This window comes from Herpailurus yagouaroundi, unplaced genomic scaffold (assembly GCF_014898765.1).
Source record: "Herpailurus yagouaroundi ecotype Mexico unplaced genomic scaffold, PumYag 198, whole genome shotgun sequence".
Lineage (NCBI taxonomy): Eukaryota > Metazoa > Chordata > Mammalia > Carnivora > Felidae > Herpailurus > Herpailurus yagouaroundi.
In genome coordinates this window covers 11,079,312-11,101,378 of record NW_024412429.1, presented here as the reverse complement: position 1 = coordinate 11,101,378, position 22,067 = coordinate 11,079,312, and the positions used below count along the sequence as shown (strand labels likewise).

The following is a 22,067-nucleotide window of genomic DNA, read 5'->3' as shown; positions in this document are numbered from 1 at the left end:
TCAAGCCTATGATGGAAAACAAACAAAAATTAAGGAGCTTTCTGCTGTTAAAGGCAAACTGTTATAAGACACTCTTCTGATAACTCTTAAATAGACCACAATAAATAATCCCAAATCAATTAATTGCATTTTGTTCTAGATTTGTGAAAAACACGGAGTTCGTTTAAGAAATGGTAGATAACATTTTGGCATTTATTCCTTTAAGCTACAAATTCTTTACTCAGAACCCCCCCCCCCCACACAGATTTTTCATATTACAGGATATCATTTTGTTACATATACTATTTTGTATCCTGCTATCCCTTAAATCCCACCTTAATAATCATTCTTGCTATTAAATACATATTATCTCCAGTGAGGTTCATTAATAAGCTGATATGTTCTGGGTACCTGGGTGGTTCAGTTGGTTAAGCATTGACTTCATCTCAGGTCATGATCTAATGGCTCATGGGTTCCAGCCCCGTGTCGGGCTCTGTGCTGACAGCTCAGAGCCTGGAGCCTGCTTTGGATTGTGTGTCTCCCTCTCTCTCTGCCCCTTCCCTGCTCATGTTTTCTCTCTCTCTCTCTCTCTCTCTCTCTCTCTCTCTCTTTAGCAAAAATAAACATTAAAAAAAATTATGGGGCGCCTGGGTGGCTCGGTTGAGCATCCGACTTTGGCTCAGGTCATGGTCTCGCAGTTTGTGAGTTCGAGCCCCGTGTTGGGCTCTGGGCTGACAGCTCGGAGCCTGGAGCCTGCTTCGGATTCTGTGTCTCTCCATCTCTCAGCCCATCCCCTGCTCATGCACTATGTCTCTCTGTCTCTCAACAATAAATAAACGTTAAAAAAAATTAAAAAATATGGGGTGCCTGGGTGGCTCAGTCAGTTAAACATCTGACTTCAGCTCAAGTCACCATCTCACAGTTCATGAGTTTGAGCCCCATGTCGGGCTCTGTGCTGACAGCTCAGAGCCTGGAGCCTGCTTCAGATTCTATGTCTCCCCCTCTCTGCCCCTCCCCTTCTTTCTCTCTCTCTCTCTCTCTCTCTCTCTCTCTCTCTCTCTCTCAAAAATAAAAACAAACATTTAAAAAAATTTTAAAAAATCGGATATGTTCTTGAATCCTGCCCCCACCCCAACCAATCCCTGTTGATGGACATTTAGACATTTAGGCTATTTACATATTTTCAGTGGCAATGCTATCATGGGGGTGCAGTGAGCTTGCTACACATATCTTTGCATACTTGTTTCACATTTTTTCTCAAGGTATATTCTTTAAAAATTTTTTTTTCAACGTTTATTTATTTTTGGGACAGAGAGAGACAGAGCATGAACGGGGGAGGGGCAGAGAGAGAGGGAGACACAGAATCGGAAACAGGCTCCAGGCTCTGAGCCATCAACCCAGAGCCTGACGCGGGGCTCGAACTCACGGACCGCGAGATCGTGACCTGGCTGAAGTCGGACGCTTAACTGACTGCGCCACCCAGGCGCCCCTAAAGGTATATTCTTAAAAGTAGAATTGTTTCTGTACATATTGTAACTTGCCCTAGATGTTTGAATTTACATACGCACCATGATTATTTCAGTATACCTAATTGCTGTGTACTATTTTGGATTACATAAAGTGAAAATACGAAAACTCCTTGTTAAGTATCTAGGAACAGTCATTGTCAAGTAGGAAATTTACATGTAGGCATAAATAAGGCAGTGATGGTTTAACATAAATATGCTATAAAACATGTGAAGTCAAAACTTTAGATACATTAGTTCTTAAGTATGTATACATGTTCTGCTAGTGGTTTTTAAAGGTATAACTTAACATACACTAAAATGCTCAGATCTTAAGTGTACCATTTGATGAATTTTGACACATAGGTACATCCATTAAACTACCAACCCAGTTAAGATGCAGAATATTTTTGTCACTCCCACAAATTCCTTCATGCCTGATTTTAGCCATTCTCTATATTTCACAACCAATGTTAAGATCTATTCTATTACCATATTTTAAGTTTGTGTGATTTTGCATTTCACATAAACAGGTAATACTGTGTTTTGAATGTGTCTACACTTAATATAGTTCTGGAGGGAACTGTAGATACCAAACCAGACTATACTTTTTAGAACAAAAGGATCTGAGGCTGATGTGAAAATTATATTAAGAACAGTAGGTCTTTCAAAAGAATGAAGTTAGACCCTTAACTTACACTATGTACAAAAAATTAACTCAAAATGGATTCACAGACCTAAACATAAGAGCTAAAATCTATAGAACCCTTTTTTCCCCCTTAAAGTTTATTTATTTATTTTGAGAGACAGAGAATCCCAAGCAGGCCCTGTGCTGTCAGCACAGAGCCCGACATGAGGTTCCATCTCATGAACCGTGAGATCCTGACCTGAGCCGAAATCAGGAGTTGGATGCCTGACTAAGCCACCCAGGTGCCCCAGAATCTGTAGAACTCTTAGAAGAGGGGTGCCTAGGCTGGCTTAGTCGGTGGAGTGTGTGACTCTTGATCTTGGGATTTTGAGTTCAAGCCCCACGTTGGATGCATAGAGATTACTTAAGTATATATATACACACACACACACATACACACACACACACACACACACACACACACACACACACACACATATATACACATATATACACACACATATACGTACTTATATACAAACATATACATACACTTAGGTAATATACATATGTAATATACACCTATATACATATGTAAAAGTATATATATATAAAAGTATATACATATATATAAATATATACATATATATTTAAGAAATAAAATTCTTAGAAGAAAACATAGGGGAAAGCTTCATGACATTAGATATAGCAGTAATTTCTTGAATGTGAAGCCAATGCACAGGCAACAAAGGAAAAGATAGGTAAATTGGACTACATCAAAATTAAAAACTTTGTGCACCAAAGGACACTAATCAAGAGAATGGGGGCACCTGGGTGGCTCAGTCAGTAAAGGGTCTGACTTCGGCTCAGGTCATGATCTCAACAGTTCGTGAGTTTGAGCCCTGCATCTAGCTCTGCTCTGGCAGTGTGGAGCCTGGACCAGAGATTCTCTTTCTCTCCCTCTCTCTCTACCCCTCTTCCACTTGCGTGTGTGCCCTCTTTCTTTCTCCTCTCTTTCGAAATAAGCTTAAAAAAAGACAATGCAAAGGCAACTAATACAATGGAATATTTGCAAATCCTATCCAAAATATTTAATGCACTCCTACAATTCAACAACAGAAAACAATCCAATTAATAAATGGGCAAAGGAGATAAATACATTTTTCCAAGTAAGATAAACAAATGGCCGGTAAGCATGTAGAAGGTGCTCAACACCACTGATTGTTAGGGAAATGAAAGTCAGACACACAAGGAGTATGGTACCACTTCATACCCAGTAGGATGGCTATTACAAAACAAACAAACAAGCAGAAAACAGCAAGTGCTGTCAAGGATGTGGAGAAATTGGAACACTTGTGCACTGCTGGTGGGAATATAAAATGGTACAGCCACCGTGAAAACAGTATGGCGGTTCCTCACAGAATTAAGCATAGAACTACCATGTGATCCAGCAATTCCACTACTGGGTGTTTATCCGTAAATACTTGAACAGATGTTCGTGTGTCCTTTTTCATGGCAGCATTGCTTGTAATGACCCCAAAATAGAAACAACCCAAGTGTCCATGATGGATGACTAGATAAGATGATTTCCCTATATTAACGCGTCTATGATAAATTTAGGACGATGTAAAGTATTTCTTGTGATCTTAAATTGTTTCCCTCTAAAAGGAAGGACAAAACTGATAATGTAAATAGATTCAGATAATCCAGAGGTGACAGATCTGTAATAGAAACCAAAGTGTATTTTATTTATTTATTTATTTATTTATTTATTTTTAAAAAATTTGTTTTTCAACGTTTATTTATTTTTGGGACAGAGAGAGACAGAGCATGAACGGGGGAGGGGCAGAGAGAGAGGGAGATACAGAATCGGAAACAGGCTTCAGGCTCTGAGCCATCAGCCCAGAGCCTGACGCGGGGCTCGAACCCACGGGCCGCGAGATCGTGACCTGGCTGAAGTCGGACGCTTAACCGACTGTGCCACCCAGGCGCCCCACCGAAGTGTATTTTAGTAACATAACTTCCTAATCAAGGAGGATTATAATATCTGTTCCCAATGTTTTTGTAAGCTGTTGTGGAGATAGAACATTGGACGGGACGATTGTGTAGCCCAAGGCAGAAAGCTCTTACATTTATATGTCGGTGGTGTGTGATTTATAGTATGTGTTTTATATACCTATTCCAGAAGGTTCAGTCAACAAATACTCATTGAGCTCTTACTGCGGGCCAGGCCTTGTGAGTGCCGTGAGGAACTAAACTTCCAAGACCCCATTTTCTATGGGATTTACATTCCATTGGGTGTGATAATATGCTTGTAGTCAGGTACGTTTGAGAAATCCCAGATTTAAAGGTGGATGTGTTTCCTAACTTCTTTTAATATACTTAACACACCTTTTAATATACTTGTGCGTTATGTTTTATATTTTTATGTTTACTTCTCAAATTTTTTCGATTATAGGATTCATTTCTGTAAATTAACTTGCCAGATTAGTGCCCCTTGTAGGTGCCATTAGGTTTCGCTGGCGTAAAGTCCTTCCTGTCAGGGATTTATCAATCTTCAGGAAAGGTAGGAGACCCTCGTGAAGTCTTTGGCTTCATCTTGCCCCTTGTGAAAGGCAAGAGATTAGGGGACCTGACTTGGCAGTCAGGGATGGGTCTCTGGAGCAAAGATCTAGCTGGGCCTCTTTAAATAAAGCAGCTGACCAAGGCGTTTTCCTCTCCAGCCCCTTCATGGGGCCTGGCTCCTGCTTTGTGTGCATGCTGGGGTGACGTCTACGCCTCTGCCTTTTTGGGGGAAGGGAGATGTGGGATGGGGGGAGGTGAGCTCTTTATTTCAGAATTTTAAATTACGAAACAATTTACGCATACAGAAAAGTACGGAAACAAATATAACGGACAGTTGTGTAACTACACCAAAATGGTTGGGTGTTAACATTTTGCCACATCTCCATATCTCCGCCTTTTTATAAAGGGAAAAATGCAGGACTGAGCGCCATCCCATCTCTTCCCCTCTCCCCCTCCAGAGAGTGTCATCTGTTCCCTTTTCAATGCATGGTTTTCAGTGAATACTTTAACTATATATATATATATATATATATATATATATATATATAGTTAATATATATATAAAATATATATACATATATATAATAACTATATATATATAAACCCCCAAACAGTATTTTTTGTGTGTATTAAAAATTCAGACAAATGCTATTATGTTGCATTCTTTTGTTGCTTTTTAAAAAAATTCAGCATTATATTGTTTAGATTTGAGCCATTTTGATCTGTGGGCCTTACTACATCTTTTTTTTTTTTTTTTTTTTTGTAATTGTATAGAATTCCATTGTATGGCTATAGCAAAATATGTTTTCTTTCCATTTATCTACTTGTCAGAGTTCGATTGTGTCCTCTTTCTGGCTTTGTAAATACTATTGCATCGAGTATCCTTCTTGGGACACCTGTGAGTGTTTTCGTGTGCATATATTTATAAGGGGAATTGCTGGATTATGGGGTCAGTGCACCTTTAAACTTGGTGAGGAAACTGTTTCCTAAAACTTCTTTAGGACGAAAACTGGAGAGAAGATAAACCTTGATTATTTCTTCAATTTTGAAATATGAGCAAAGGGTTCAGGATAAGGTATAGTGAAAAACGGGGCCCAGAATTTCTGTACATCTAACATGATACAGAGATGTGAAAGTTGATACTCCCATTTTTTATCAGAGTGGTTTCCTAAAATAAATACTTAAAGTAAATGGATCATTTTTAGCTTTACTTTTTCCCTCTTCAGTAATATAGGAAAGTATTCATATCTCTTTGAAAATTGGAATAAATTTTTTGTTATTATGTGTGCTCATGCTCCGCGTAAGATCTTCTTTATTTAGAAATGAGTGAAATAAATTCTTGTTTTTAAAAAACAGAAAAGCTCTGCTCTCAGGCATTTTCTGGAGATTTCCATTTGGTTTAGCTTAGTGATATTTTTATTCAAACTGTGATAAAGGTCCAGAGCGTTGGCTGGGTATATAATGGCCTAGAGGGTAAGCGGTTAATAGCCGAGCACTGTGCCGCTGTTAGCGTGAAGTTCACTGGTCTGCCTGTTAGATGAAGCTGAACGTAGGCGTCTCAAAGAGTTGGGTGGTACAAGTGATTTCAGTTTTATAAGATGTTCCTTCGTTAATTTAATTCTTTATATACTAACTTGATTCAGGAATCCGCTGAAAAACATCCATTCATTCAGCAAACATTTATTGACTGGCAGGCCCTCTCCCCAGAGACATTCCGTGAATGTGGGAGCTTAATGTCTAGTGATGAGGACAAACAGTAAACACAACACCCAATTAAGGGGTTTACTGACTCAGTCAGACCATCTCTGCCGTGTGAAATGGAGTTGGAACTGGCATGAGAAAGACGGTTGGGGCTGTGCTTGTGTAGTTAGGCTGGCCCGGGAAGGGTGGATCTGAGCTACAAGTGCTTCGTGACCTCAGCTCCCGGCACTTGGTCCCTGGTCCTCAGTGAAGTCTTGGTTGCATTTCCCTTGCACCCGACATTCTGGGGATGTCACTTCTCCTGAAGGTGTTTGAGAACCAAGACGTACGCAAGAAGACCCTCAGCAGCCAAAATGGATTTTACAGGATTCGAGGCGGTAACGGCTCCCACGCTCCCCTCATGGACGAGTCCCCTGGGCCTTCGTGTTTTTAACCAGTGTCACGGGCTCCTCAGTCCTCAGCAGATTCCGTTGAGGATGGAGGTCAGTGGTGAGCGATGGCCGGGTGCCTGGGTGGCACGTAAGGCAGGCGGCAGAGCGAGACCATAGTTACCCAGTGGGGTTTGTGCAGACGGCTTTCGGCAGGAGGCTCTGGGGCCTTTAGTGTATCCTGGCTCAACCTGCTGATTTATGTTTTATGATGGTGATTGTTTGGCTTAAGATTTTAGAAAAGTATATGATAGATCTTTGAAAGCCATGCCTCTGAATTGATTAAAGCAAGAGCAGTGTTGATGATTAAAGAACGTAGACTTTAGTTCCAGACAACTGAGGCGTTAGATTTAGAAATTGAATTTTGAAAGAAAAACTCAGGAAATACTTAATATTTTAGAGAGAGCACTGCAACCTGTAGTTTAAGAAGTAATGGTATCTGTGTAGAATTCCAGGTAGGATTATTATATTGCTGGTTATAATAGGAACATGAGTTAATAGAGAAAGTAGGCCCTATCTTGTAGATAGGGGTGTGAGACAGATACGGTTACGTGACTGACCATGTTCACACAAGTGAGGCACAGTAGGACTCGGATTTGGACTTGACACGTTTCTAACCCAAAGACTCTTCAGCTAAACAGAGTTAGTGATCTCTGCTTCAACGTGGCTGCCATGGAAGGACAGGGGACGGGGTTCAGTTGATGGGCACCAGGACCCAGGTCTCACTGACAGGCTGATTGTCCCATGTTATCAATCACCTCACCCCCGGCTCTCAGAGGGGGAGCTGCCTGTTAGGTCAGTACCAGGTGAATTAGGCCCATGTATCTAAAAGGAGAGCCAATAGGTTTAATGGTGGAAGACCGCTGTAAAATTTCCCAAGCAGAAGTTTTTGATGGTTTCTCCTCCGAAGTTGGCCGTGCTCTGCGGACTGCGGCCGTGGCTCCGTTGAACGTTTGCTTGTAGTCCCAGCAGCCTACCTGGGCTCCCCTGCACCCTGACTTGCCCCCCGCCGCCTTTGGAGAGCTCGAATAGACCGTGAGGGTCTAACACGTGCATGACTGCTCCAGTGTTAGTCGCTGCCTACGACACGCTCTGTTGTTGTCCTTCTTAGAAAGTAGAGCCCCGCTCCCCAAACGGCACATTCATACTGTGTGTAAGGGTTTCTGTAAACCAGAAAGTCAACATATTAAAGTGCAATTCCCAGGGGAGTCGCCGGCTGTGTTGATTGAGCTTTACAGTAGTTTTAACACTGGCAAAAGTGTTATCCTAACTGCTTCAAATCAAACTGCAAAGATGCTTGTGTGAAATCTAGTATTAGATATCAAATCAACATATGGGTGCTGAACGAAAGGATATGTGTTGTGGTAGTATACGATATTCTAGCATGTGGAGTTGTATTTTATGGAAATTCTTTGGCTTGGCTTATGGCAGGGACATACATTCATTATGAGATATCAAGCTGTAAAATAAATAAAAGCAAAGAATTCAACTGTGCAGTTAAATGCTTTTCAGCACAAACTTGTCTGCTCTACTAACGTAGGGTCTGCGTGATGAGGCATTTGTGAGCCATTGTGGCCAAACGTTCATGATTGTTGTCGACAGGCCTTGACGATAATCTAGATCAGGTCAGAAAGAAAATGAACTTTAGCTTTTGGCATTTTTCTCCTTTTTCTTCATTGTATGTCTTAACAAATTACCGTGCTAATTGGTGTTAGAGGCAAAGCGTTGAATATTTTTCTCCCTTTACCATTCCTTCTTTTTCCTCATTTGGTATTTTATAGCGATTGCGTTTTTAAACGTGTGTCTGGAACAGATCACTGAATCCTTGAGTATGTGGGCTCATGGGCTTCTAGTTCTGGGGGTTTTCAGGTGGACCATGTTGTTATTAAGAGTGCCTTGGTCATCCTCGTCTCTGGAGTGCTTTTTGCTATCCTGATCCCGTTTTCCTTTTCCTCTGTTGTTCTCTCTTCCAATTAGAGGGGAAAAATAAGGCAATAGAGGTTTCATTTGAAAAAAAATTTAAAAGTATCATCCGTGGTGTATTACATGAGCAAAGATTATAAGGATGTTTAGGTTCGTGCAAATTAGAGATGGGGGAGGGAAGACTCATCTAGAACATTTTTGCCTGTGTCTTTGGCGTTTGCAGGGTAGTGCACTCTGCTTTACACCATTACGTGTTTCATCAAGTAGGAAAATACTATCTCACTATTAGATACGAATCCTTCCGTCAAGAACTCATGTTGTTGGTTATATTGTGTTACATGCATAGTACTGTCTTTTAAAAGGGTTTTATTTGATTGTAAAGTGATGTAGTTTCTTTTTAGCAAGAACAGTAAATAGAATTGCTGATGTAACTGGTGTAGTATCTGCTGCTATGTAGTTGGGGCTTTTTGACCTTCGTTGAAACAAAAATACGCCCTATACAGGTACCCAAGCCACAAGCATCCTACAAAATAGTAGTAAGTGCGCTTGGACTGTTGGAGTTCATTTTCATTTTGAGCTTGGCACGAGAATGGATTAACATAATGCTCTTTTGACTTTCTTAGAGGCTAATTGTTTTTTTTTCTTAACATAACAGCATTTGATTAGTTTCACGTGTACAGTCTACACCGTGCCAACTCAGCAGAGGCTGACGTGTTTTAATGTCAGTATTAGGAAATGGGGGGGCCCCCGGCGGGGGGGGTATGAGGAGGTTATCAATATTTGATATCTGTTGAAATATTTTTTAAAACAAATTTTCTTTTTACTTCGTTGATAATCTGTGTCCAGAAGACAGTATAGCGATTTATGTAATGGAGGGAAGATTAAAAATACTGAATTCAGTTGCTTAGCCGAGAGTCCCCCGCACGTTGCTGAATCGAAACCGTATTTGACCGCCCTGGATTGCACATTTTGACTTTTCTCGCTTGTGTTTTGCTCGTCTTGTCGACAGATGCCGCCTCAGTATGGACAGCAAGGCGTGAGTGGTTACTGCCAGCAGGGCCAGCAGCCTTACTACAACCAGCAGCCGCAGCCCCCGCACCTCACCCCGCAGGCGCAGTATCTGCCGCCCCAGCCCCAGCAGCGGTACCAGCCCCAGCAGGTGAGCGCAGCCGCTGGGCCCCGCCCCCGGCCCGGCCCTCCAGGTCTGTGTCCCAAGGCCAGACTGGGCTCTGACGCGTCTTCCCGTCCCGCCTGAAAGAGTCTGTTTTCAGTGGTGGTGGTGGTTGGGGGAGGGGGGATGTAGTATTGAGAAAATGCCGAAGTACATCAGATCTGAACTGCTCGTTTGTTTACGGATGGATGTTCGAAATTGTAGAGTGGGAAGAATACGCTTATTCAGAAAAAATGGTTTCATCGACCATTTCATCTTGCTAGTTGGCACCTACGTGGTATTCCCATGTTGAGCTTTTTGGGGGTTTTTGTTTTAATGGTAAGTGCTACTCTATCAAACACCGTTGCCTGTGCAACGTTACTCTTCTTAAGCTACCTCATGAACTGATAATCGCTTCAAAATACTAGAGGGAATCATGTACTTTAAGGATATTGAGCAGTGTGTAGTTTAAATTAGCCTCATTAAATAGTCTTTTATGTTATCGGGCTGTGTATTTCAGCTCCCGTGATCGGTAGAAAAATCGTACATACGCACGTGGTGAAATGATTCAGTCTCCTCTTGTTTTTTAGAGGTTGACACGGAGTGATAGGAAAGGGCTCTGTGAGCTCGGGACTCTTACTCTGAATCCAGATACACGTTTAATAGCACTTCCAGTGATATGCGTCAAAATGTAACTTTCCATTTCATATTTTCCTTCTTTCTCTTTTCATGGGGTGGAGAGGGAAGGCAGTGACATTGATGATTCAGTTTTCAAAGTGCTTGCGCATGTTGAAGAGATTGTTGATGCTAAACAGGGTGAAAAAAAATATATGAAGTTTGGGGTGCCTGGGTGGCTCAGTCGTTAAGCGGCCAACTCTTGGTTTTGGCTTTGATCTCACGCTTTGTGATGTTGGGCCCCCGAGTTTGGCTCTGCGCTGACAGTACGGAGCCTGTGTGGGATTCTCTGTCTCTCCCCCTTCCCCTCTCGTGCTCTCATGTTCTCTCTTTCTCTAAAAATAAAATAAAGTTAAAAAAAATAAATATGTGAAGCTTAATTTATTTTAATTTATTTTTATTTTTTTAAGTTTATTTTGTTTATTTTGAGAGAGAGCACGTGTTGCATGTGCTCAGGGGAGGGGCAGAGAGAGGGCGAGAGAGAATCCCAAGCAGGCTCTGCGTCAGCCAGCGAGGGACTGGAACTCACGAACCTTGAGATCATAACCTAAGCCTAAGTCAAGAGTCAGATGCTTAATTGACTGAGCCACCCATGCGCCCTTGAAGCTTAATTTTAATTCAGCTGATTTCTTAAGTATTTTCTTGGGTTCTTTGGAATCTTTTCCCCTGTGACTTCTATTTAAGAGTTTTAAAGAGTTTATGACTTTAAACAAAACATGTTAAAACAGCAGAGATTGAAATCCTGTAGAATCTTGTGGGTTTTTTTTTTTGTAAATGTTTTCAAAATTCTGATACTAGATGAAGGAATTTATGGAGGTAGGAATGTATATTTCAGTTATATGGTCTTGTCTTGTATTAAGATGTGGGAGAATTAAATAATCTTCCAATATCGTTTTTTTAAGTGAGAGAAACTAGTGTCTGAGTTTATGATATAGAAAGTTCTAGGCTTTTTCAAGGGCTTTCAGCACCTGATTGAACTTCTTGGTAGACACAGGACGTTTTCTCATGCCATCAAAATTTAAGAAGGACTGAATAGAGAGATTACGTTAGTATTTTACTTTGGTGTGCTAAAATAAATCTCTGATTGTAAAACCAATCTGATTAAGGATTCTGAGCGCCTGGCATTTCCTTGGAGACCAAGCTCAAATTTACTTCCTTTATGAAGCATTCACTGATGTCTTCTATCACGTGGCAATTAGTTATTTAATAGCCTTCACATTTAAATATTTAAAGCATACTTCAGGTGAAATCTTATTTTAATGAATACTATTTTAATGGGCTTGGTTTAGGACTATTTTATGCTTTGCTACTACCATTATTTTATTGATTTGAGTGTGGCAGATTATATGGTAGGAAATACTATATGTAGAACCATGGCTCTCTAATATAATTATTGTCATTCCTGTATGTTCTGAGGGAGAGAAAACATTTTTTGAACTCTAGGACAAAGGTTTTCTTGTTTTCATACTCCCCACCTGTAGAATGTTTTTTAACTTTTCGGTAAGTTCATTATGGGACAAAGAGGTGGAGATCAGAGACGTTTATGTGGCTGAATCGGAGGGTCTTGTTTGACAGGAAGAACTTTGGTATTTAGGGAGTTAGACGTTCAGATAGATTTGGGAAGTTTGCCTAGGAAATTAGAGTTAGCATTTTGGATATGGTTAGCACCTCCCAAAACAACGTAACAATGACCAACAGGATATTTTCAAAATGAAGCTGAATTTTACTAAGAATGTGTAATTCTGAATTCACATACATTTAAAAACCACAGGAAGCTCAACTGTATTTAATGTAGTGAGCCAGTATTTCCTAACAGACAAAACATTCTTTTCTGTACACTTTCTTGTTTCCAAACAGCGTAACGTGGTCTATTGATTTTTATATTAGGGAATCAGTCAGCAAATAATACTTTGTGTCTTTTGTTAATAGGATTGATACAAAAAGTGATTTTCGGGTTCCATGAAGACACCTCACTCTGTGTCTTTAACATTTGTCAACGTGTTATGTTTTGAATAATCAATACATTCGTATATTTCAAAAAGTATGAGGAAAGGATACAGATAAGCTTCCCAGCACAGTCCTCCTGAGTAGTTTAGCCCCACCTCACCCAGATAACCACGTGAGTAGGCTATCTTGCATCTTTCTGGAGTATGTTTATACAGAAGAGCAAGATACCGTATTTTAGTATTAAATTATTAAATGTTTGTTTAGTTTTGAGATAGAGAGAGGACATGTGTGTGTGTGCAAGCAGAGGAGGTACAGAAAGAGAGGGAGGGAGAGAGAGAATCCCAGGCAGGCTCCATGCTGTCAGCACAGAGCCCGACACGATCCACAAACCACAGGATCGTGACCAAAACCCAGAGTCAGATGCTTAACTGACTGAACCACCCAGGTGCCAAGATTCCATGTTTAAATTTTTACTCCACTTTCCCACAAATGGTGGCATACTGTTACATGCACACTTTTCTGTTCTTTGTTGTCCTCCTCTCCCACCCACTTAAGGGTAGTTTCTGTCGAACTTGCCAAAGGAGCACGTTAAAGTAACCCTTCATTCCTTTCATGAAAGCTTCCTTTCATTTTATGGACACACCGCGATATATTTAACCAGTTCCCTTTTGATGGTCATTCAGATTAGTTTAAATTATTTGCACTTCAAACGAGACTGCCAGGATAAACTTTGTATATGTATCATTTTGTAAATGTGCGAGTCTATCTGTAGGATAAATTCCCGGAAGTGGGACTAGTGTGTCAATGGGTGTATGCAGTTACAGTTTTGGTAAATATTGCCAGATCGTTCCTTTGAGGGGTCGTACCAATGTATACTCACACTATCAGTGTGTGAGAGTACCGGTTTCCCTACGCTCGTGCCAGTAGCATGGTTTTTACTAAGCTTCTGGATTTTTGCCAGTCTGATAATGTAATTTTAATTTGCATTTATCTTGTTTTGAGTTCTGTTGAATGTTTTATACTTAAAAGCATTTGCATTTCTTTTTTTTTTTTATTGTGATTTCACACCTTTTTATCTTGAATTTTTCTATTCAATTGTTGGTCTTTTAAAAGTTGATTTAATAAAAACCTATATATATTAGGAAGACTGGATCTTTGCCTGTGATATGAGTTACCAACCACCCTCCCTCACCTTGTCATTCATCTTTTGACGTTAATTATGGTTTATTTGTTTGTTTGATCTTGCAGAGGGGCTTTTTAAATTTTAAAAGGTATGTATGTAGTCAAAATTATCACTCTTTTAAGATCTCTGGATTTTTTTTTTTTAAGTGTGAGTTTGAGCCTTCCACACTCCAGAGTTTACAAAGGAACTCTCCCATGTTATTTTGGGAGTATTTTCATGGATTCGGTTTTACATTTCACTTACCCTAATCCAGCTTAACTGGGTTTTTTTTGGTTTTTTTTGTTTTTTGTTTTTTTTTGCCAGATCTTTAAGTGCCTTCTCTTGTGTAAGCTATTGTGTTAGGGCTCTACAGAGAAACAGAATGTGTGTGTGTGTGTGTGTGTGTGTGTGTGTGTGTGTACACATATTCACATATCCTATTTGGTTAGGATAAAGAGATTTGTTGTAAGGAATTGGCTTATACAATTATGGAAGCTGGCAAGTACAGAACCTGCATTGTGAGCCAGCAGGTGGAGATTCAGGAGAGCTGATGGTGGTGATGAAGTCTGAAGGCAGTCTGCTGGACTGCAATTCCAAGTAATTCCTGGAATTACTTGGAGAGGTTGGTCTTTTTGCTCTATTCATGCTTCAACTGGTGGCCTACCCACCTTACCCAAAGTCACTGATTTAAATGTTAATTTCATCCAAAAGCACTTTCCAAGTTGACCCATAGAATTAACCATTACAGTTACCTTTCCCCAATTGATTGGAGATGCCCCTTTTATTATTTGCTTGGATTCCCGAAGGTATAATGTTTGGGGTTATTCTGGGGTTTTTGTTCTTTTTCATGGGTCCCTTTTTAAAAAAGTTTATTTATTTATTTTTGGAGAAAGAGAGTGAGAGAGTGCACACATGGGGACGGACAGAGAGAAAGGGAGAGAGAGAGAGAGAGAGAGAGAGAGAGAGAGAGAGAGAGAGAATCCCAAGCAGGCTCTGTGCCATCAGCGCAGAGCCCGATGTGAGGCTTGAACTAACGAACCATGAGATCAGTCATGACCTGAGCTGAGATTAAGAGTTGGAGACTTAATAGACTGAGCCACCTAGGTGCCCCTCTTTGGTCCTTCTATTAATGTACTCCAGTTCTTCATTGTTTTTAGGTGTTTTTGATTTCCTTTAGAACATTCTTTCAAAAAGAACAGTCGTACTTTTTTGTTAGAATTAGTTGTCTATATTTTATATTTTTGTTGCCACTGTAAATTGTGTCCTTTTCAAAATTCATCTTCTCACTGTTATCAGTGTATATAAATCTAGTGCAATTTATATGTTAAATTTTTTTTTTGTTTAGCAGCTCTTTAAATTCTTGTTAATTCTAACAACATGTAGGTTCTCTCAGATTTTCTTAATTTTTAAAACAAAGCTGCTTTTTTTTTTTTTAGAAGAAATCACCCCATTCTCCCTTGTCTTATCTTTTTGCAGACTAGCTTCCCCAAAGCATTGTTGGACAGGGCTATCCATTCTTGTATTCTCTGAGACTTAAAAGAAGGCTTTCAGCATTTATCATTAAGTATAATGTTTGTTTACTTGTTTATTTAATTTAGTGGCTGCCCACTACTAGGTAGCGAAGTACCTTTCTTTTTCTAGTTTGCGAAGGGATTTTATCATGAATGAATGCCAAAATTTATCTTATGTGTTATTTTAATAACTATTGAGATGAACACTTTGTTTTTCTCCTGTAATCCATCGTTGGGGGTATGTTATGTGTGTCTTTTTGTTTTAAAGTATTAAACCAAACATGCTTTCTGGAATCATCCCAGCTACATGATGTATTAATCTTTTTATACATCACTGAGCTCAGTTTGTGGATCTCTCTTTAGGTTTCTTGACAGTGTTCGTGAATGAGATTGACTTGTAATTATCCTTGTAAGGTTTTGGTGTCTGTATTAGGGAGTTTTATAAAATGAATTGGAGACTAGTCCCTTTGTAAATCTCCTGGAAGAGTTTATGTTAAAGTTTGGAATTATCTGTTTTTTGAATGGTAGAAGTTATCTGTAAAACCATAAAGGAATGTATACCTCTTGATTATTAGCTTTTGTCCCTTTCCTGACTTTTGACTTTTGATCTTATTTCCTTCGTGAATATAGGTGTATTCACGTAATCAATTTCTTCTTGAGTCAGCTTTCTGCCTTTATATATACATAGATTATATTTATATATGTGTATATACGTATACACAACACTTTGTATATCCCTACATATTAGGAATTTATTTCACCCAGTTTTTCAAATTTATTAAGAAGGTTGTTCATATAATAGTCATCATTAATTTCTGTGACATTCAGAGTTAAAGGCATTTAATCCATAACTTCCTTTTTTTATATTCTTTTCTTTCAAGTTTACTTATCTTGTGTGTGTGAAGAGAGAGCATGTGCATGCATAGGAGAGGCAGAGAGAGAGAGAGAGAGAGAGAGAGGATATGAATATCCCAAGCAGGCTTCCTGTTGTCAGCGCAAAGCCTGACATGGGGTTCAATCCCACAAATAAGAGATCACGACCGGGGCCGAAATCAAGAGTCCAACGCTTCATGGACTGAGTCACCCAGGCGCCCCTGTCCTGCTTTACATTTTACTGATGTTTATTTTGCTGTTCTTTCTTCAAGCAAGTGAATGCTTAGCTTATTCAAAACATGTTTGTCTGATGAAGCAAAATAGAAGACCAAAAAATTTCTTCTTAAGTATTGCTTTGGCTGAATGTCTCCAATTTTGATGTGCATTATTTTTGTTTTCTTTTGGTTCTAAGAATTTTCTTATTTCCCTTCATTTTTTGTTTTTTGGAAGACAGTTTTATCGAGTCCCTGGGTTTATATTCTGTTCCCTAGGAAAGAACGATGTATGTTTTTGCCAGTTGCCTGTGGACGCGAGTCATCTGGAACCACATTTTGAGTCTTACTGTACAAAAATTCTTACTGGGCTGATAAACAGAATGATACAGTGGGGGTCTATGTGCCACCGTAATTCCTCGCACTTACTAGCCTAGTCATGTTCAGATATCCCCAGTTGTTGTCAGAATGCCTTTATAGTATTTTGGTTTTTTTTTTTTCCCCCAAGCAGAATTCAGAAAGACATGTAATCCATTGATTTGGTCCTTAAGTCTTTTTTTTTTTCAACGTTTTTATTTATTTTTGGGACAGAGAGAGACAGAGCATGAAGGGGCGAGGGGCAGAGAGAGAGGGAGACAGAGAATCGGAAACAGGGTCCTTAAGTCTTTTTATCTGGAACAGTTTCTTCTTCCCCATCCCCATTAGAGCCTTTGGCACGTTGGAAAACTGAGTCAACTGCCTTGTGAAATGGCTTGGCTTGGAGTTTTCTCTTGCTGCGGCTTAATGTGTTCACCTAGCCCCTCTAATCCTGTAAGGTCAACGATTTTTTATGTGTGTGGTTGTGGTAAATCATGTCCCCAAAATGTAGGGCATTGTTTCTGTTCAAATGAGGGGTGTACGACCCTCTCTGTGAGTAAGGAAGCCTCCAAGTGGTTCTAGCCCTGCTTGTCCAATGAGCGAGACCAGCCTTCACCTTTACACCCGGGTCAGATTCCTTACTGACAAAATTTGTGAGCATAGAACATGCCGGTGGCTTTTTAGGTCACCAAGTTTCAGGCAGTTTGTTACACATCATTACTGACTAACATGGTTTGAGTACCTCATAGGTGATGCGGTGAGTGTATTACATCAGGATAAACATCAATGTTTTGTCGTCCCACAGTAGTGGTGTTCAGATTGATCAGTGGGTTCAGGTGGTGATGGCCTTTGGGACCACTTTACATAGAATTATCTTCTTGAGGTTTTTGCAGACCACACCATTAAGTGTTAATTTTGACCAGAAACCCTGATGAAGGTTAGCCTGTGGTTGCTAATTCTCAGTGGAGCCATTTTTAAATTCCTCCTACCTCTGAGTATCAAGTTCAAGACAGGTATTTTTCTGTTCTCTTTAGTGGGTTTTCATATTCTCCAATAATGGGCATAGCCCCTCTTAGTCCCTGATTTATTTGAGATGTATGGTCTCATATTTTACGCCCTTTTGGCAGGCCGTAGACTTTTCCTTTTCTCTGTTCCCTGTATAGTCCAGAAATGGAAAGTTAAAATCTATAGCAAGCCAGCTTCTACTGTACCGCTCTTACTTTCTGTGTTCTTGGTTTACTTTCTGTTTGTTTTTGGTTTTAATCGCATTCATGCCAAGTCTGTGATCCGTTTAAAAGGCATTTTTTTAGTATTTTAGATATTTAAATCAATAGACATTTAGAATATCTAATCTGCCATATGGCTGGAACTGGTCCTCTTCCATTTTTCTAGTTCTTTTTTGGATATCCTTAACACAGTTTGAAATGATAATAAGCATGTAATATAGTAGTTTATAACATACAGAGAGTACATTCCCATTTTGTAATGAAATTTTTCTAACGTCTCCTTTATTCTTTGGAAATTTCATAGTTAATATGTTAGCTACATAAAGTTTGTAGATAATACGTTACCTACACAAAATTGGAAGCAAGGCAGAATGATGTACTAACTATGTGAATAAACTATCATATTAATTAAATGCTTAGGCATGATTACACATAGGCACTTACATGTGTCTGTGGGGTCACTGAACTTGGCAGCTACGAGAATGTTGCATTAGCAGCTCTGATGTCTTTTTTTTTAATATATATATAATTTTTTTTTTTTTTTTTTGAGAGAGAGCAAGCATGTCAGTGAGCACAAGTGGAGGAGGGGCAGAGGGAGGGAGAGAGAACTTAAGCAGGCTCCACTCTCAGTGTGGAGCCCGACAAAGGGCTTGATCTCATGACCCTGAGATTATGACCTAAGCTGAAATCAAGAGTCCGATTCTGACCACCAGGCGTCCTGGCAGCTCCAATATCTTCAGCAGGGTTGTCAGCAGTGATTCATCTTTTAAGATGGCGGCAACTCTTGGTCAAAATCTGAACAAAACAAAGTATAATCTTCCCTTAATATATAGAGTAGTTTTAGTCTTGGAAATTTCAGTATGTAATAAAATTATTATTTTTTAATGATTATTTATTTTAGAGGGAGAGCGTGTGTGTGTGCATGCTAAGTTGGCGGGGGGGCAGAGAGAGGGGCACAGAGAATCCCAGGTAGGCTCCGCGTTGTCAACACAGAGCCCAACGCAGGGCTCGAACCCATGAACTGTGAGATCATGACCTGAGCTGAAATTGAAGTCAGATGTTTAACCACCGGAGCCACGCAAGTGTCCTGTAATAAAATTATTTTAAGAATAGTTTGTTTTTATATGCAAAATGGAGTTCAGTTTTAAGCTCCAACAAATAATTAGCTTTTTGTGTGATTTTGTTTAAATCTAGATGAAAGGCGGACTTTTGAAAGTAGTGTGGAACATCTTGTCATGTTGTAGGATAACCTCACATTCCTGCCCTCCACCCACTACATTTCACTGGAGTTTCTTAAGCTTGTGACAACTGTCTTGAAATCTTGTCAACACATATAACTCCTATGCTTCCTTATTTTTTCTGAAAGAAAATTCATATGTAATATGAGGTGCCTCTTAATAAAATCTCAGACATCAGTCTGATGTCCCAAATGTAATGGGAAGGGTGGAGAGTAGTTCATAGTAAACTACTGTGTTTCCTAAGTAAACACACAGACATGTCCATGTGAGCAGACTTGTGTAACAGTCAGAGGCCAGCACCTGTGTGTGTAGTAACCGTCTGTGAACTCTGCTGAGCAAATGAGGCCTTCCAGGTACATTGCATGGACAACTCGAAATCATGAGCAGGGTTCAAATCCATGAGATTTATTACCACACAGCAATTATATAAAATGAAAGTATAGAACATTTTAGTAACATGTTCACAGAGCTGTTTGATAAAAAGGGAAGTTACCGCCAAGTGAGGCAACGTATCCTAAACTTGAAAATGAAGTACACATACACAGTGCAAATCAGTAAGAATGCTATCTATGCCGTTGAAGCTTTTCTTTTGACCCTATGTGTGTCTTTTAAATGATCTACAGTAAACCTGTAATGTGTATAATATTTTAAGATATTGCATAAAAGATGCTACAATAATGACAAAATAAAAGGAACTACCAGTTTCAGCCGTGGAGCAGATTAGATATTCTGAGTGTCTCTAGGGTGGCTCAGCTTGGTGAGACACACAGTCGGTTGCTCTTTCGTTTTCACTGTTTCCCACAGCTCTCGTGCCATCCTCCTTGCCCAGCAAAAATTCCAAGTCTGTCACCGTCCTTACTCTTTTGTGTCTACTCTTAATTACATTATGCCGTCCCCTCCCTTCCCGGTCTTACAAACCTGCTTAAGCAACCCTGGTGAAACCCATCTCCTTGCCTCCTCCAGGGGCATGGGGTAGGGAAGGACACGGGAAGACTCTTACTGCTTTAAGTTCATGACTGCTGATGTCAGCTGACACGTGTCCTGTATCTCCACTTGCCCCAGGGCTGTTGCAAGTTCCCCTCGGTCTTCAGCTCTCCGCGTTTTGAGCTGGTGATGTTGTTTCCTTCTTCGTTGAAGAAATACAAGCAATCAGGAGAACTTAATGTACCAACCAACCTGTGTCTGCACATACCCTGTGCCTTCTGGTGTATTCTGGCTGAAATCTCACGTTCTGTGTGCATAGCTTTCCTATGTCCCTTCTCTAACACCACCATCACTTTCCCTTTCGGTCACTCCCATCAGAATTCAACCATGCCATGCACGCGTTCAGCCTTGCGTGGTTGAACACCTATGATAGGAGTGACCAAAAAAACCCACCTTTCTTGACCCGAACCAATAACAGTTCTCTATTCAGTCACTGTTGCCATTTACTGCTTATCCTTTGAATTGACTCCGGACAGGCTTTTATTTTAACCACTCTGCTGACACAGCTCTTTTCAAAGCTGCCCATGTTTTTACCTGTTGTGCAGTCCAGCCGGCAATTGTCTTGCTTCCCGATGTCACCTGTCAGGAGCATTTGATGCAGGTGACGGCATTTTCCTTCTTGGAGCACCTTTCTTGCTTGTTTCCTGGAATGCCACTCTCTCCTGCCTTTCCTTTTACCTTGCTGGCCACTCTGTGCTCTCCTTTGCTGGCTTTTCTTTGTCTCCCCGACCTTCAAATGTTGGCCTGTGGTCAGGGCTCAGTGTTGGAGCCTCTTCTGTCTTTACACACCTTACCTGTGTGATCTCATTTAGCCTTCTGGCTTTGGAGTGCCGTCTAGAGGCTATGATTTTTAAATCTATTTCTGCAACTTGGACCTCTCTCCTCCATTCTGTAACTGTGTGCCCAGCTCCTACTTGGCATCTCCAAATGAATGTCTTCTGAAACTCTGAAACAGGCTTGAAACTCGTATATCCAAAGCAATACTCAGGACTCTCACTTCTTCCTCCACAAACCTGCTCTTCTGTATTTTCCCTCTATCTCAGATTTTCTGTAACACTTTGGACAGAAACTTTGAACTCCTTAATCTCTTTCTTTCTTTCTTTTTAAGATTTTTTTAAATGTTTATTTTGAGAGAGAGAGACAGAACATGAGTGGAGGAGGGGGCAGAGAGAGAGGGAGACACAGACTACAAAGCAGGCTCTAGGCTCTGAGTTGTCAGCACAGAGACCCATGTGGGGCTCGAACTCACAAGACATAAGATCATGACCTGAGCCGAAGTCAGATGCATAACCAACTGAGCCCCCTGGGCGCCTCATAATCTCTTTCTTTCAAACCCATTCTACCTCCAAAATATAGTCAGTATCTAAGTAGTTCTCACTGGTTTTATTGCTACCATATTGGGCTGAGGCTTCATGATGTCTTTACTTGAAGTGTTCCAGTAGCTCCTAACTGGTCCCCACCTTCTAGTGCCCTTATTCACTATAGAATACAGCAGCCAGATAGATGCTTTATGGTGCCTGGTGCCACCGGGTTGTGCACCCTCCCCATCCCCTCCTGGCCATCTTGTTGCGCTCATCTCAAGGCATTTTTACTTATTGTTCACTCTGTCTGGAAGGCTCTTCTTCCAGATGGCCACAGGGCTTTTCCTTGGAAGTCTTCCAAGGAAGACTTACTTCTTCCAGGCCTTTACTCAGATGATAGCTCATCAGGCAAGCCTCCTTCCCTGACCACTGTGTGTACAACAAAGCAACCCTCTTTCTCCTTTTCACTTGACCATGCTTTCCTTTTCTCCATGGCCCCGATCACTATGTGGCATATTACATACTTCCCCTGTTTTCTTCTGTGGTTCCCCCATTAGAATGTAAGCTTTATGAGGGAAAGGACTTTGTTTTGTCCTCACTGTGTCCCCAGTACTGAGCACAAAGTAGAAACACAGGATTTACATGTTGACCTAATCATTCAGTTTATTTGCTTATTTTTTGAGAGAGAGAGAAAGAGATGGA

The 22,067-nt window shown here is 40.3% G+C and overlaps 1 protein-coding gene across 10 annotated transcripts in view; it reads left to right on the top strand.

Annotated features, from left to right (window-relative positions):
- The window catches only part of ARID1B (AT-rich interaction domain 1B), a 457,423-nt gene that overhangs the window by 130,768 nt on the left and 304,588 nt on the right, over positions 1-22,067 (top strand). For all 10 annotated transcript variants that reach the window (XM_040448795.1, XM_040448794.1, XM_040448793.1 and 7 more), the window contains one exon: positions 9,739-9,888. In XM_040448795.1, the coding sequence (XP_040304729.1) occupies positions 9,739-9,888 (150 nt within the window). The remainder of the gene's footprint in view (positions 1-9,738; positions 9,889-22,067) is intronic.